The following is a 15099-nucleotide window of genomic DNA, read 5'->3' on the forward strand; positions in this document are numbered from 1 at the left end:
CTGCCCGCTGGGTGGCAGCATGGAAGGGATGCTTCATTCCCACTGTTATTTACATGCGAAGAGGAGATTCCGTGAAAGAAGTGTAGCAGAATTTCAGTTAAAAAAACCCGACAATAACAAAGTAGGCCCCGACGTACAATCGTGCTGAAAACACACGCGCTCGGCCTCCGTGAGCCCGGCCCACCTGCGGGATGATGGTGATCTTGAAGCGGAGGTCGTGCAGGCCGATCTGGGCGATGTTGACGTCATCAATGACGATCTCCCCCTCGGCCGACTCATTGATCCGAAACAAGCCCAGGGTCAGGGATGACTTCCCGGCTCCCGTCCGCCCCACGATGCCAACCTGTGGCACAGGAAGGGCCCGGCTGAGGGGGGGAATGCTGGGATCCAGGGTTACCCCTCCGGCTCCACAGCACCCTTGTTTTAAATACCTGCCCCAGAGCAGTCCGGTCACCTGGTCGACCCACCCCCCTGCCCTAGGCCCTCTCCCTCAGCAGCTTCCAAAGACACCACTTGAGGGGCTGTTGTGGCCAAAAGTCAAGAAGGACTTCCTTCTCTTTACCAGCTCTTTTGTAATTTAAAATCATGATCAGCTGTTTTTAGAAATTAGTGATTTTCACCTCAAGACACTATTAAGTAATAATCAAATTGTTTTTCAGTTCTTCGAGGGTGAGTTTCCGCTCCTGTGCTGCTGAAATTTCTCAAAGGTTCAAGCAAATCTCCCTCCAGCCCCAGCTGAGTGAGCAGGAAAAAAAAAAAGGGTTGGGGGTACAACCTGGTCTCCCACTTACCCTCCTTTGACGGAACGGGGCTCCCCGTTTAATGGCCAATGATTGACATTCCTCCTACCGTCCGCTTTTCTCATCTGGGCTCTGGAGCGGCGGCCTCCCCTACCCTGACCGCAGCCTCAAGGAGCAGAGGCTCATGATGAACAGGAGCCATAAAGCCTCAGCAAGAACACACCACCCACCCCGTTCCTCCCCTTGTTAGAAGTGGGAGCAATTATCTCACAAGATCAGAAAGTTCTGAGCCTTGTGGTGAGGAGTTTAACAAATCCCTAAGTTCAGAGATGAGAGAAACACAGTTCCCTGGTAAATGGCCAGCAAGACCATCGATCTGACTGCTGAGGAGGGTATGAGGGTCCCCGAGCAGGGACGTCTTCCAGAAACAGCGGGGGACCCGGGAACAATTCCCAAATTCTGACGATTTCGTGTGTCCCTTGAGCCCTCGCTGGCAGAGACGATGATGTCTTTCTATTCTAGAGACTGCCAACTCAGGTGCCTATGGGGCCAAGTGGGCACAGGGGGCAGGGAGGCACCCGTGAACTGGGAGGCTCGTGCTTTGTCTGGAAAGAGCCAGGCAGTTTGGAGGTGCAGTGCTGCAAGGTGTTTCCTCTTTCAAGAAAAGCAGGAAAGGGATTTTTATACAAAACATTCCAAATTTTTCAACACTTGAGATCTAGATTTTTTTTTTTTCATGTTAACTGCGGGCCTCATCTGACCCTCAGGCTAGCAGTCTGCCACCCTGTGGAGACACCCTCTGAGCACCTCTGACGTCCCCAGCCCCCTTCCCCAAAGGCCACCCCGCCCTGTGGTTTGGGGCAGGGACAGACTGAGGAAATGACTAAGCTTGTTGCAACTGCCTGACCGCAAACTCTGCCCGATTGGGAGCTGGTGGGGGGGGGACAAAGCGCACCCACCTTTTCCCCTCCATCGATGGTGACATTGATGTGCTTGAGAACCAGGTCCAGGTCATCTCGGTAACGCAGGCCGTAGTCCCGGAATTCCACTCGGCCCACCTGGGGCCAGGTGCTGGGCGGAGCCACCTCCGGGATTCGCCAGGGAGCCTGCGGTCACAGTGGGCACAGTGGGTGGGGGGCGAGGATCCTGAAGCCCGTCTCCTGTGTCTCGAGGCTCGAAATGAGCAGCCTGCACGACCCCTTTGACCTCACGGTCCTCTCTGGCTCCCTCTCTGCTCCCCACACTGACTTCTGGATTGTTCCCTAAACACCCCCACACGGGATGCTTCTGGACCTTTGCAGCCTCCTCTGCTGGAATGCTCTTCCTCAAACTACCCTCTCAGCCTGCTCACCTGCTGCAGATTTCAGGTCTATGTGATCACCCTTCCAGCCCTGTCCCCACGTGTCCCCCTGCCACCAGCTCCATTCTCCTTCAGAGAACTTACCTCCCAGCGCCTTAAATACACATTTATTTATTCTGTCACTCATGCCCACTGGAACATCTATGCTATGAGGACAGGTTCTTTTTTTTTTAATTATAGTTGATTTACAATGTTGTGCCAAATGCTGCTGTACAGCAGAGTGACCCAGTCATACACATATGCACATTCCCTTTTTTTTTTTTTTTTTTTTTAAGGGGCCTCACCCTCGGCATATGCAAGTTCCCAGGCGAGTGGTTGAATCAGAACTCTAACTGCCAGCCTACACTACAGCCACAGCAACGTGGGATCTGAGCTGTATCTGCAACCTACACCACAGCTCATGGCAACACCAGATCCTTAACCCACCGAGTGAGACCAGGGATTGAACCTGAGTCCTCAAGTATACTAGTCGTTTGTTATCGCTGAGCCATGATGGGAACTCCCCATTCCCTTTCTTATATTATCTTCCATCGGGTTCTGTCACAGGTGATTGGATATAGTTCCCTGTGCTGTCCAGTAGGACCTCATCGCTTATCCATTCTAAATGGAATAGTTTGCATCCATTAATTTCCAATTCCCAGTCCATCCCACTCCACCCCCCTCCCTCTAGGCAACCACAAGTCCGTTCTCTATGTCTGAGTCTGTTTGGCTTTGTAGGTAGGTTCATTTGTGCCATAGTTTAGATGGGCACAGGTTCTTTTATTTGGTTCCTGCTACAGCCCAGGGCCCAGAGCACACAGTAGGTGCTCGGTAGATAGTCATGGACTGGATCAATGAATGAGCAGTCTTCTCTAGACAGACACAAGGGTAAAGAGGAGATACTCTGATGGCTTCTAGGTCTAAAGGACATCAGTAATGGATGTGTGTACATGCAGAACTGAATCACTTTGTTGTACAGTAAAAATTATCACAAACCTGGTAAACCAACCATACTTCAATAAAACTTTAAAAATAAACTAATTAAAAGACTGACCAAAAAAAAGCGACAGCTAACACTTGGAGGTCACTCTATCACATGACCTTGTTTAATCCGCACTACAATCCTGTGAATAGGTTCTTTTCTTATCTCCGATTTACACAGATGAGGATATTAAAACACAGAGAGGGAGAGCAACTTGCCTGAAGTCACACAGCCCCTATTTCTGAAAAGCTGCTTGGTGTTCAGCATTTCCTGAGGTCTACAACTAACGATGCTCTGAGCCCGGCTCATGGCTATCTTTGGGAAAGGAGAGGAATGGAGAGGATGATACAGGAAAATGTCTACTCTTTCTGTCCCATAAACTTCCTCTATTAATTTCTTTACAAATTAATTGTATTTCCTTTTTTATAATTTATGTATATAAATAAGGGGACATGCTCTAAGAGGGGACTAGAGAGAAGTGGGTGGAACGATTTACCTATAAATATGTATCATACAGAATATAAAAAGACATAAGTAAATACTTGTGTTGCTTGCTTGGTTTTGGCTACAACTGTGGCATGTGTGTTCCCAGCACCATAGCTGCAGTCACGCTGGATCCTTAACTCACTGCATCCCAAGGGAACTTCCTAAACATATATATTTCAAGAGTGGTAGGACTCTGGGTGATCACTGTCTTGTATTTTTCTTTTTTCCTTTTGGCTATGCCTGAGGCATGTGGAAGCTCCCAGGCCGGGAATCGAACCTGCACCACAGCAGCAACCCAGGCTGCTGTGGTGACAACACTGGATCCTTAACCTGCTATGCCACAAGGGAACTCTTCTCTAGTATTTTTCAAATATGCTCTTATTCTAAAACTATAAAAACAACTGAAAGTAGTAAAAACAAGTAAAATACTCCTTCAACTGAATTTCACACTTTAATAAACAGGTGAACTGAATGGCATGTGGATTACATCACGAAAGCTGTTATAAAAAATAATTTAGGGAGTTCCCTTGTGACACAGCAGGTTAAGGATCCAGCATTGTCACTGCAGCGGCTCAGGCTGCTGCTGTGGTGTGGGTTCTAGTCCTGGCCCAGAAATTTCCACATATTGTGGATATGGAGAGAAAATAGAAAATTTAAAAATGAATAAATAAATATATTAGGAGTTCCCCAGTGAGGTGAGGCAGTGGGTTAAGAATTCAGTGCTGTCACTGCTGTGGCTTGGGTTGCAGTGGTGGCACGAGTTTGATCCCTGGCCCTGGAAATTCTGCATGCTGTAGGTATGGCCAAAAAATAAAAAATAAAAATAAAAATTTAAAAATAGATAAATTCAATGTAGGGTAGGAAACTCCTGGTGTAGTGTGCCTTATTTCCACAGGGGGCGCTCACACCACTCTGGTGAATGCTCTCTGGTGAAGTGGTGGGACCTGGTTCACCGTGTCAGGGCATTAAAGGACCTGGCAAAGTTCACCTCTGTAAATCCTCCAGACAGAGTTTAACCAGGGTCACTTGGTCTCACTCCCAAGGTGCATTTTCTTGGAGGGCGGTGTGGCACAAAGGCACAAACCCAAATCCTGGGTCTGCCAGTTCCCAGCCATGTGATGCCAGGCAAGTAGCTTTAACCTCTCTGTGTCCGTCCCCTCACCTGTTAAACGGGACTAATAATAGAAGGCGAGTTATAAGGCTGTGTAAAGAATTAATGAATTAGTCTATGTCAGATGTTTACTACAGGACCTGACACCCCACAAGGGCACAGTACCTGTCCCACTGTCATTCATTACGGGTGGGTAGGAGTGGGGATGCAGTAACTCCAGGCAGTACTGCTATTATCACTGCAACTGCTCTTCAGAGGTGGTGTGCGGGCAGAATAAGGCAGTTATTAGGGGCAACATGGCACCAAAGTCTGGAGACTTGGGTCCTGTTCCCAGCTGCTTTACTGACCACGTGTGACCCTAGACCAGCCACTGTCCCTCCCCTTTTCCTCCAACTATAAAATGGAGACTTCAGCTAATAACTGCAAGGTTTCCCATGCTTTGGTCAATTCCTTACCAGTATAATGCTTTTTGCAACATCCTTGTACTGATTTTCTTGTTGCTGACTTTTTATACTTTTCAACAGTTCATTTGTACTTAATTTTTAAACTTCAAGAGGAGACCAGTATCATTCACTGTCCATCATATAAGTCCCCCCTTAAATACATAACAAATAACAGAAGATGGTTTTTGTCAGATAGAGGTTGCCTGCTGAAGGCACACATGGTGCAGCTCAGAGGATTCTTTAGAGTAAAGCCGCACTGAAAGATCAAGGCCAAGAGATCAGGCCGGGGGCTTGCTTTACCTCCTTCTCGGTGTCTGAATACTCCTTTAGTCTCTCCACAGCCACAATGTTGGTTTCCATTTCAGATGACATCCGAACAAGCCAGTTCAAGTATGCGGTGATCTGTAATAGAGAGTCACATGGAGCTTCTAGAGTGAGCAAGAGCTGCTCTATTTTCATGAAATCATAAATTATGAGATGTTCCAGATAACAAAGGTACAGAAAACGGCAACCTCACATGCTGTGGCTAGGCTTGCTACACCACCTCTCTTAAGCAAGCACCACATTTCAAAATAACCCATGGGCCACACAAGTTAATCAAAAAGGAAATGGAAAAAATATCTTCAACTAGATGATAATAAGAAAACGCAATGTATCAAAATTTGGGAGATGCAGGCAGTTCCCGCTGTGGCTCGGCAGTAACCAACCAGACTAGTATCTATGAGGATGTGGGTTTGATCCCTGGCCTTGCTCAGTGAGTTAAGGGTCTGGCAGTGCCATGAGCTGTGGTGTGGGTTGCAGATGCAGTTTGGATCCAGCAATTGCTGTGGTTGTGGTGTAGGCCAGTAGCTGTAGCTCCTATTTCATCCCTAGCCGGAGAACTTCCATGTGCCGCAGGTGTGACCCTTGGAGAAAAAAAAATGGAGGAGATGCAGCTAAAGCTGTACTCAGAGGGAAATTTAGAGTATCAAATGCATTTCCCATAGCTAGAGGCATCCTCTCAGGCCATCTGAGATTCTCCTTGGCTGGTAGGGGAATCCTGGCTGCATGTCTAATTTCTCTCCTGCTCCAAATGGTCACTGGACTTGAGACCTGCTCCTCAAACTGTAAGTGGCCCCTCTCCTCTTACCCGCTCCCACAAAGATCCAAGGCAAAGGCCCAAAAACCTGACAAGTGTCTCCCCATTAAGAGAACTGGAAATCCATCTGAGAGCACCCCCTCTTACCTGCAGTGAGTAAGACACTGAGAGGCCCACCAAGCCAGCACTGAGGTTGTGCCGGGAGATTACGGCAAACAGAGCAGCAAACAGGACGATGCAATTGCCCACAAACTCCAGTCGCACGGCTAGCCACCTGCTCAGAGACACAGGCAGATGGACACACACACACACCCACAGTCAGTGTCTCAGAGACTTGGTTTTAGGTCAAAGCCAGGGATGGGGGTGGGGCAGACACTACGCAAATTTTAAGAATTCCTCAGTAGTTCCTGAGAGAGGTTTTGTTTGCCCTGCTCATGGGACCCAGGGAAGGAGAGCTGGAAGGGACAGGATTTCAGGAATTCCTCACTAATTTGGCAACCCCAGGGACTAAAATAGAATTCTCTAGAAATGATCTTCCCAGGAAACTAAAGCTTGCCTTTTTAGGAACCAACTTTTGTCCCCACTGAAACTTTTAAAACATAACCACGTATACATTTGTTAAAAAGATGTCCTGGAAAATTCCTAAATACTAGGAAGTCATCAATTGTAAGAGCTATCACTGATTTAAAACAACCTTCCGGGAGTTCCCCTCATGGTTCAGTAGTTAACGAACCCAACTAGGATCCCTGAGGATTCGGGTTCCATCCCTGGCCTCACTCAGTGGGTTAAGGCTCCAGCGTTGCCATGAGCTGGGGTGTAGGTCACAGACACAGCTTGGATCCTGCGTTGCTGCGGCTGTGGTGTAGGCCGGCGGCCGTAGCTCTGATTCAACCCCTAGCCTGGGATCTTCCATATGCCCCAGGTGTGCTCCCCGCCCTCCCCCCCCCCCCCAAAAAACCTTCCCTTGACGGAAGAGGAGGGACGTGCGTGAGAAATAAACCATCATTTTCAACGTAGCTGAAGGGTTCGCAGACCCACATCACCCTTATTTCAGAAATGCTGCTAAAAGGTATGGGCTTAGCTTTCAAATAGAAACAGTATCACATCAGCATTAGGGATACTATTTTCACACGACTTTAATGTTTTAAAATGTAAAGCATGTCAGAGAGACAGGATGATCACTCTTTTCTGCACCACAGCCCTTAAGAGCCACGTGTCTGATCTTCAGTGTGAGCTGTTCGCAGACGCCTGGATTTTGACAAACTCCCTACGCTTTCTGCAAGGGAAGCCCAGCTCTCTCCAGGACTTCCCCACCTCGCTGCCTAGTCTCACACTCTGGGATTATCCTGTGCACACGGGGCATCACTTCCAGGGCACTATTACCCTCTCCCCAGAGTTTTCTATCCCACGTCTCAACAAATATGCAGAAGGATGTAGGCAAATGGGATAGTAAATACTTTCATAAATTCAGTCAATCATTAGCAACCTTCTGCACCTTTTTTGGATTGATGCTCTTCAACCATCCCTGATCCTCCAAACACCAGTTTCACCAGGTGCACAGTAAACTGCTTCCAAACCTCAGCGCACGGAGGTGGTGTGATGAGAAACTTGGCATCAAAGAAAGGAGGCTGCTGCCACTCATGAGCCCGGATCACCAGGGCAACAGCCAAGGGATGGATTCCGTAGTATCTTCTGATTCCAGAAGAACACTTTCTCCCTGCACTTCACTGCCCCTGGAGCTGCGTGCTGACCAGCCCATGGTCTTATCTGCGGTCAGCGGTTTTTCCGTCCTTTGCTCTGACGGAATCTAAGTCTCCCTCCAGCTTGGCTCCACACCCTCCTCCAGGAACCGAGAGCCCCCCCAACCCCTGCCCCCGCCATGGCCCCACCTGTTGGCCACGATGCTGGGGTAATAGGCCTTCTGGTTCTCGTCCACCTTTAGGTCGCTCTGGCGGATGAAGCGCTCCTGTTCCTCGAAGGCGCGGATGACGCTGACCCCCAGCAAGGTCTCGTTGAAGTGGGAATAAACTGGGGAGCGGCTGACGGACTCGAGGCGCTTCAGCTGCCGGGAGGAGGCCACGTAGAACCTCTGGGGGAGAGGAGGCACGGGGCATCCATGAGGGAGGGCCCCTCATCTCAGCCCGCAGGGGAACGGAAACGATCCCTCCCGGGGCGACATGCAGGAGCCGGGCAGGCCCCGGCTCACCCCGGGAACTGCGGCCGCAGCGCCACAACAATCGCGACCGCAGCGACGCTGAGGATAACCGCCAATGCTTAGATAGAGCCCGGCACCCTGGCATTGCCGTAAGCACTTTCGCATACATCAGCTCATTCAGTCCTCACCAAAAACCTGCAAGTATTTCCCAAGGAGTAAACTGACGTCTTTCCCAGGCAGTGGCAGAGCCAGGCCTCGAACCCCAACAGTCCTCTGCACCGCACGGCCTCCCTGACACCACTGACCTCTAGTGTGTATGGACCCCACCGTGTGGCTTTAGGACAGCCGGACCTCAGCTCGAACCCCGACCCCACCCACCCCCGTGGACAGAGACCACATCCCTTCTGCTCCTGCCCTAAGCCGGTCGGTCAGCTTGTCAAAGAGAACAAACCTGAATCGCCCACAGGCGCTTCGAGGAGCCCGGACTGGTCATCTGAAGACACCTCGGTTCTCCTGGCCTGTTTCCTCATTGTACAAAGGGGCCCATGGAGGCCGAGGTCCCCTCTTCCCGACATGCTGAAGATGTAATGTGTCTGCACCTGCTCCCTTGACAGCAGAGCCAGGCAGGCTGACACCGGGGGCTTGGGGATGTGGCCTCCTGCCTCCTGCCCTGCTCGGGGTGCCCTGGGCTACTCTGGGGCAGAGACCTTCTATGGAGAGCACTGAATGGAATGGGTGGCTCTTGTGGGGCCTTGGGGTCAGTGGCTTCTTTCTGGTAAATCTGAGCCACAAGCTGGGCTGCCCTCTGGAGCCTCAGAAACTCTGAAAATTAACCCACTAATGGTGTGGTCATCTCAGAACAGTGGTTCTGCCAGTTCCTGCACAGGGTCGGATAACATCTCTCCTCCGGCAACTCCCACTGCCTCGAATGATTCAAAATCCAGACCCCTGGGCGTGGCCCGAGGGGGGTGGCATCCATGCCCACTACCCTCTCCTGGCACCAGCTCCTCTCCCCGGCTTCTTTCGTCCTAGGTAGGAACTGTTCTGGATGGTTTGTCTGCTCGACTTACCTCCACCTGTCAGGCCCTCAGAATTTTATTTCCTGTAAAAAGCGAACCTGAGCCTTATTTTTATTAAGGAATAATTTGCTTTAAAAAATATTATTAGCTTTCCTTTCAAACTCTATTCCAGGAAATGGAATCCACCCTCCTATGGACATACCTTACTCTTCCAGAGACCAAGGCAGTGCCTGTTGCTCAGAAGCAACCCTGCCTCGACAAACACTGCCTGGCAGTGGGCTCCGAGCCAAGATCCTAAGGCGTGTGGCCGGGTCATTTTCACGGATGCCAAACAATCCCTCGGGTGGAACTTTGCCTGATTCCGGCTACGAGGTAGCCCCAAGCAAAGTCCACATCATCCTACCTCTGACATTCCCTTCTCTAAAAATGACGTCCTTTTAAGTTAAAACGGTATGTACAGCCATGTAAAAAAACTCTGGAGTATACAGCTGGGAAGATTTAGTTAAACATTTCATTAAGCCCATGATCCTGAGAGAAGTGCTATTCCAACTGCATCATAAAACTTAAAAAAATTTTTTTTGTCTTTTTAGGGCCGTACCCGCAGCAAATGGAGATTCCCAGGCTAGGGGTCTGATCGGAGCTACAGCTGCTGGCCTACACCACAGCCACAGCAACACCTGATCCGAGCCGAGTCTGCAACCTACACCACAGCTCATGGCAACCTTTGATCCTTAACCCAGTGAGCAAGGCCAGGGACTGAACCTGCGTCCTCATGGATCCTAGTCAGATTCGTTTCCGCTGAGCCACAACGGGGACTCCAGATTTCAGTAGAAAACCTTTTAGAGAGAAGGGGTGGGGTACATACCCTCAACATACCTACATCCTTAAAAGCCACTTTTCGAGACAGAACACACATCCACTGGAAAGCGCACTAGATCTTCACAGCCTGATGAATTCTATGTTTATCTACACCTGTACCCACTACCTGATCAAAATCTAGATAATTCTCTCATGTCCTCTCACAGTCAATACCCCTTTCAGCCACTATTCTGACTTCTATCCCCAGGTCAATCTTGCCTGTTCTTCAGCTTCACAAGTGTGGAACCGCAGGAGGAGGTGTGCAGAAAAGGGCACCCCTCCCACACTATTGCTGGGAATGTATCTGGTGCAGCCACTATGAAGAACACTACGGAGCTTCCTTAAAAAACCAAAACTACAGCTATCATATGATCCAGCAATCCCACTAGGCATACATCCAGAGAAAACTCTGATTCGAAAAGATACCCTCAATATTCACTGCAGCATTATTTACAACAGCCAAGACATGGAAACAACTTAATTGTCCCCTGACAGAGGAATGGATAAAGAAGATGTGGTACATACATATAACAGAATAGTACACAGCCATATAAAATGAAGTAATGCCATCTGCAGCAATGTGGATGGGCTGAGAGATTATCATACTAAGTGAAGTAAATCAGACAAATATCACAGGATAGCACTTGTATGTGGAATCTATAAAAATGAGACAAATGAATTTATATACAACCTAGAAATAGGCTCACAGACACAGAAAACAATCTAATGGTTACCAAAGGGAAAGGAGGAGGGATAAATTAGGAATTTGGGATTAACAGATATACACCACTATGTATAAAATAGATGGGAGTTCCCTGGTGGCTCAGTGGGTTAAGGATCCAGTGTTGACACTGCTGTGGCACAAGTTTCAATCCCTGGCCTGGGAACTTCTTTACATCATGGGCATGGCCAAGAAAAAAAAGATACATACATATATATACACACACACATATAACTAAATAAATAGATAAAAACAAGGATCTATTGTATAGCATGGGGAACTATATTCAATATACTGTAATAACCTATAATGGAAAATATCTGAAAGAACAGATTATAGCTTTATAAATATATAACTAAACCACTCTGCTGTGCATCTGAAGCTTATACAACCATACTTTTGTAAAACAACCATATTTCAATAAAAATTAAAATTATTTTAAAAATAAATACTTTAATCTTAAAAAAAAAAAAAACCAAATGATACACATGGACTCTTTCGTGTCTGGTTTCTTTCAATACACAGAGCCTGTGTAAGTTCGGCCTCCTAGTGTGTCTCTTCATTACTTTTGCCTGCTGAGTCATTTCCACCGCATGAATGTACCACCATGGATGTAGCCATTCCCCTGCAATGGACATTTGGGGCTATTACGAATCAAGATGCTAAGAACATGCTAGCACTTTTTTTTTTTTGCTTGATAGAGGCTCTTAATTCTTTTGCATATACACTGAGGAATGAAACTACTGGTTTATAGGACAAGCATTTACATAGTTAAAAGCCATTAAAAAAATAAATTCTCCCATAATCTCAACCCTGAGGAAGGCAATGTTCTCATGATTCCTTTCCAGTCCTGCCCACGCACATTACGCATTTCATCTTTGTTAGAATGACAACCTGGTCCTTTGCTAACTTCATTTCCTTTGTTGTCTAAAAATAAAACTGTTGGTGTTGCAACAGTGTCTTCCTAATTATCCCCGTTAAAGGCACATGACATTCCATCCCCCTCAGGCTGTGCTCAAGACCCTGCTACTGGCAGGTATCTGAGCTGCCCCAAATGTCACCTTTGGCCAGTTTTGTTCTTGTCACTTGGCTCCTTCAGGAAAATTCCCAGCCAGGGTATGAAAGGGATAACAATCTTGGTAAATGCAGCTGGAGTGCTTTCCAGAAAAGCTGGCACCGATTTAAGGAGAACACAATGAGGATCCGGGATCCGAACCTGCTCTGACTCCATCTTCGTTCACACTCACCAATCCCCGGGCTACAGGGGTTGGCGGGGGGCTGGTCTGGGGCCGGCTGACCGGACGGAGGTCTTCCAGAACCACACCCACAGGCCACACACGGCACAGTCTGACGTACTGAGCACCTCATCGTCTCTTACTCTCATTTTGTGCCACGGCCGTTACACTCCCATCTAAGCATCTGTTCCCCTGTAGCAGGTGTGCTGCAGCTAACCCTTCAGGGGCCGGAAAAGGTGGCTCAGCATTGCTGTTACCAGCATGAACTTTATTTTTGTTTTGTTTTATTTACTTATTTTTATTCCTCAATGAGTTTATTACCTTTACAGTTGTACAAAGATCATCACAATCCAATTTTATAGGATTTCCATCCCACAACCCCAGCGCATCGCCCCACCCGCCCGAACTGTCTCCTTTGGAAACCATAAGGTTTTCAAAGTCTGTGAGTCAGTATCTGTTCATACTAGCTCACGTTCCCAAGTTTGCCACCTGGGCCTCAGCATGCTCGTCTCTCAACCAGAAGCAGCACAGGTGATGCTGAACCAGCTATCATATGCTCCCTTGCCCTATTCACCTTCCTCAAGCTTATTTCCTGAAAAAGAGATGTGATGGCTGGAACTCCAGCAGCCACCTTGGACCATGAAACCAACTTAAGCATGGAAGGCAGGAGTTCCTGTCGTGGCACAGCAGAAACGAATCCGACTAGGAACCATGAGGTTGCGGGTTCGATCCCTGGCCTTGTTCAGTGGGTTAAGGATCTAGCATTGCCATGAGCTGTGGTGTAGGTCACAGACTCGGCTCGGATCTGGTGTTGTTGTGGCTTTGGCATTGGCCGGCAGCTGTAGCTCTGATGAGACCCCTAGCCTGGGAACCTCCATACACTGTGGGTATGGCCCTATAAAGATAAAAAAGACAAAAGACAAAAAAAAAAAAAAAAAGAATGGAAGGCAAAAATGATAGAACAACAACAAAAAATGCTGAAGGAGTCTGGGATGTTAACAAACTCCTGGAGCTGCCACACCTGCCCTGAATAGCCTACCTCTAGATTCCTGTGACAAGAGAGAAAAATAAATGTCTATCTTATTTAAGTTGCTAATATTCATGCCTCCATTATGTGCAATGGGCTTAGGACCTAAAACAAATTTCACACTTAAAGAAATTTTAATAATAAAGATGTCTTTATGGCTATAGCTTCTTTTCTTTTCTAACTTATGGCTAAAAAAACCCCAAAACTCCACCCTTATTATTAGGGACAAAGGACATTTAATTATTGCAAGTTAAGAACAATTAACGTAGGTATTTGAAATGGACAAAAGCAAATCTAACCCTGCTCCAGCACATCCTCAACAGCCCCACGTGGGGACGCATAAAACGAAGAAAGCCCTGGCCTCACATGGGAGAGTCATACCCTGTGGGGCTCACCCCGGCCCCCAAGACCCCAGCGCTCACCTGGACAAAGAAGTAGATGAGGCCCAGAGGGGGGATGATGACGGCCGCCACGGGGGTGGCCAGCAGGATGATGATGCAGGCGCCCACCACGTTGAACAGGGAGCCCATGAACATCTTGATGACCTGCGGGATCATCGAGTCCACCGTGTCCAGCTCCTTGGAGAAGCGGTTCACCAGGTTCCCACTGGGCGTTCGCTCGAAGAAGCTCATGGGCGACCGGAGGACGTTATGCAGCAGGTCCAGGTGCAGGCGGCGGGAGGCGAAGATGCCCCCGATGGACACGGCCATGGAGTAGGCGAACACCGTGACCCCTAGAGACAGCCTCGTGTTAAACCCCGAGACGGGAGAGGGGCCGAGCTGGGGGCCAGGTGACCCCCACGGGGACAAAGCGGCCTGGACACCCCGCTTATAAATAATACCGGGGTGTGTGTCTAATCAAGTACTTACACCGGGTGCAAAATGCAAGCTCTCCACGCATCTAATGCTCGGGAGGACCCTGCATTCTATTTGTAGCCAAGTGGTTGATGAAGAAACGAGCTCAGCTGAACTCCTTTGCCCTCGACAGACTCAGCCAGAGCAGAGCTGGGGTTTCAATGTCAGGACCCTGCTCCTGGGTCACATTTTTAATCTTCAGGCCTTGCTTCTCTAGACCAGCGCCAAACAACAGAACTGCTGCTGTTCTGTGATGATGAAAATGGTCTATTATCTGTGCCGTCCAAGGTGGCAGCCACGAGAGACATGGCTGGTGAGCACTTGTCACATGACTAGTATAACTGAAGAACTGATATATATTTTTTTCTCTTTAGGGCCTCGCCCACGGCACAGGGACATTCCCAGGCCTGGGATCGAATCAAAGCTGCAGCTGCCAGCCTACACCACAGCCACAGAGACAGTGGAACCAAGCTGCACCTGCTTGTGGCAACACGGGATCCTTAACCCACTGAATGAAGCCAGGGATTGAACCTGCATCCTCAAAGAAACCATGTCAGTTCTTAACCTGCTGAGCCCCAACGGGAACTGATAATTTCATTTTTACAAAGTGAAGCTCAAAGAGCCCTATGTGGCTGGTGCGCATGGGACAGCACGGCTCGAGATTAGCCACTGCTGCTGTGTGAGCCCAGATCAACATCACACCCTCTCTGTGCTCTACTTTCTCTCAAGTGTAACTTGGAGGCCGCAGTCCCTTCCCCTATGAGGGGGTCCCGGGGACTGAGAAATTTAAGAACTCCACGTCTGCTCTTCTGGTTTGTTTCAAAGCCATCTCCTGGAGATCATGAGACATCTACGGCCCCTCCAAACATGCCACAGCAGCTCAGAGAGGTGACTTCACAGGGCTGGAGGGACTGCCATCTTGGTTTCCTTAATCGAAGATGGAAGCCGAGAAGCAGGGGCTACAAGGACGGGCTCTGGAGCCAACACTGATGGGCTTTGGAGCCAAATCCTGTCTCTGCCACTCACCAGCCACAGGACCTTCCAAAAGCCC

The 15099-nt window shown here is 48.7% G+C and overlaps 1 protein-coding gene across 8 annotated transcripts in view; it reads right to left on the reverse strand.

Moving 5' to 3' along the window:
- Positions 1–15099, reverse strand: part of ABCC1 (ATP binding cassette subfamily C member 1) — a 160966-nt gene that overhangs the window by 4362 nt on the left and 141505 nt on the right. For all 8 annotated transcript variants that reach the window (XM_047780429.1, XM_047780435.1, XM_047780434.1 and 5 more), the window contains 6 exons: positions 13617–13927; positions 8069–8268; positions 6327–6453; positions 5402–5503; positions 1700–1846; positions 185–343 (listed from right to left, as the gene is read on the reverse strand). In XM_047780429.1, coding sequence (XP_047636385.1) covers positions 185–343; positions 1700–1846; positions 5402–5503; positions 6327–6453; positions 8069–8268; positions 13617–13927 — 1046 coding nt within the window. The remainder of the gene's footprint in view (positions 1–184; positions 344–1699; positions 1847–5401; positions 5504–6326; positions 6454–8068; positions 8269–13616; positions 13928–15099) is intronic.

The sequence above is a fragment of the Phacochoerus africanus genome, chromosome 5 (assembly GCF_016906955.1).
Source record: "Phacochoerus africanus isolate WHEZ1 chromosome 5, ROS_Pafr_v1, whole genome shotgun sequence".
NCBI lineage: Eukaryota > Metazoa > Chordata > Mammalia > Artiodactyla > Suidae > Phacochoerus > Phacochoerus africanus.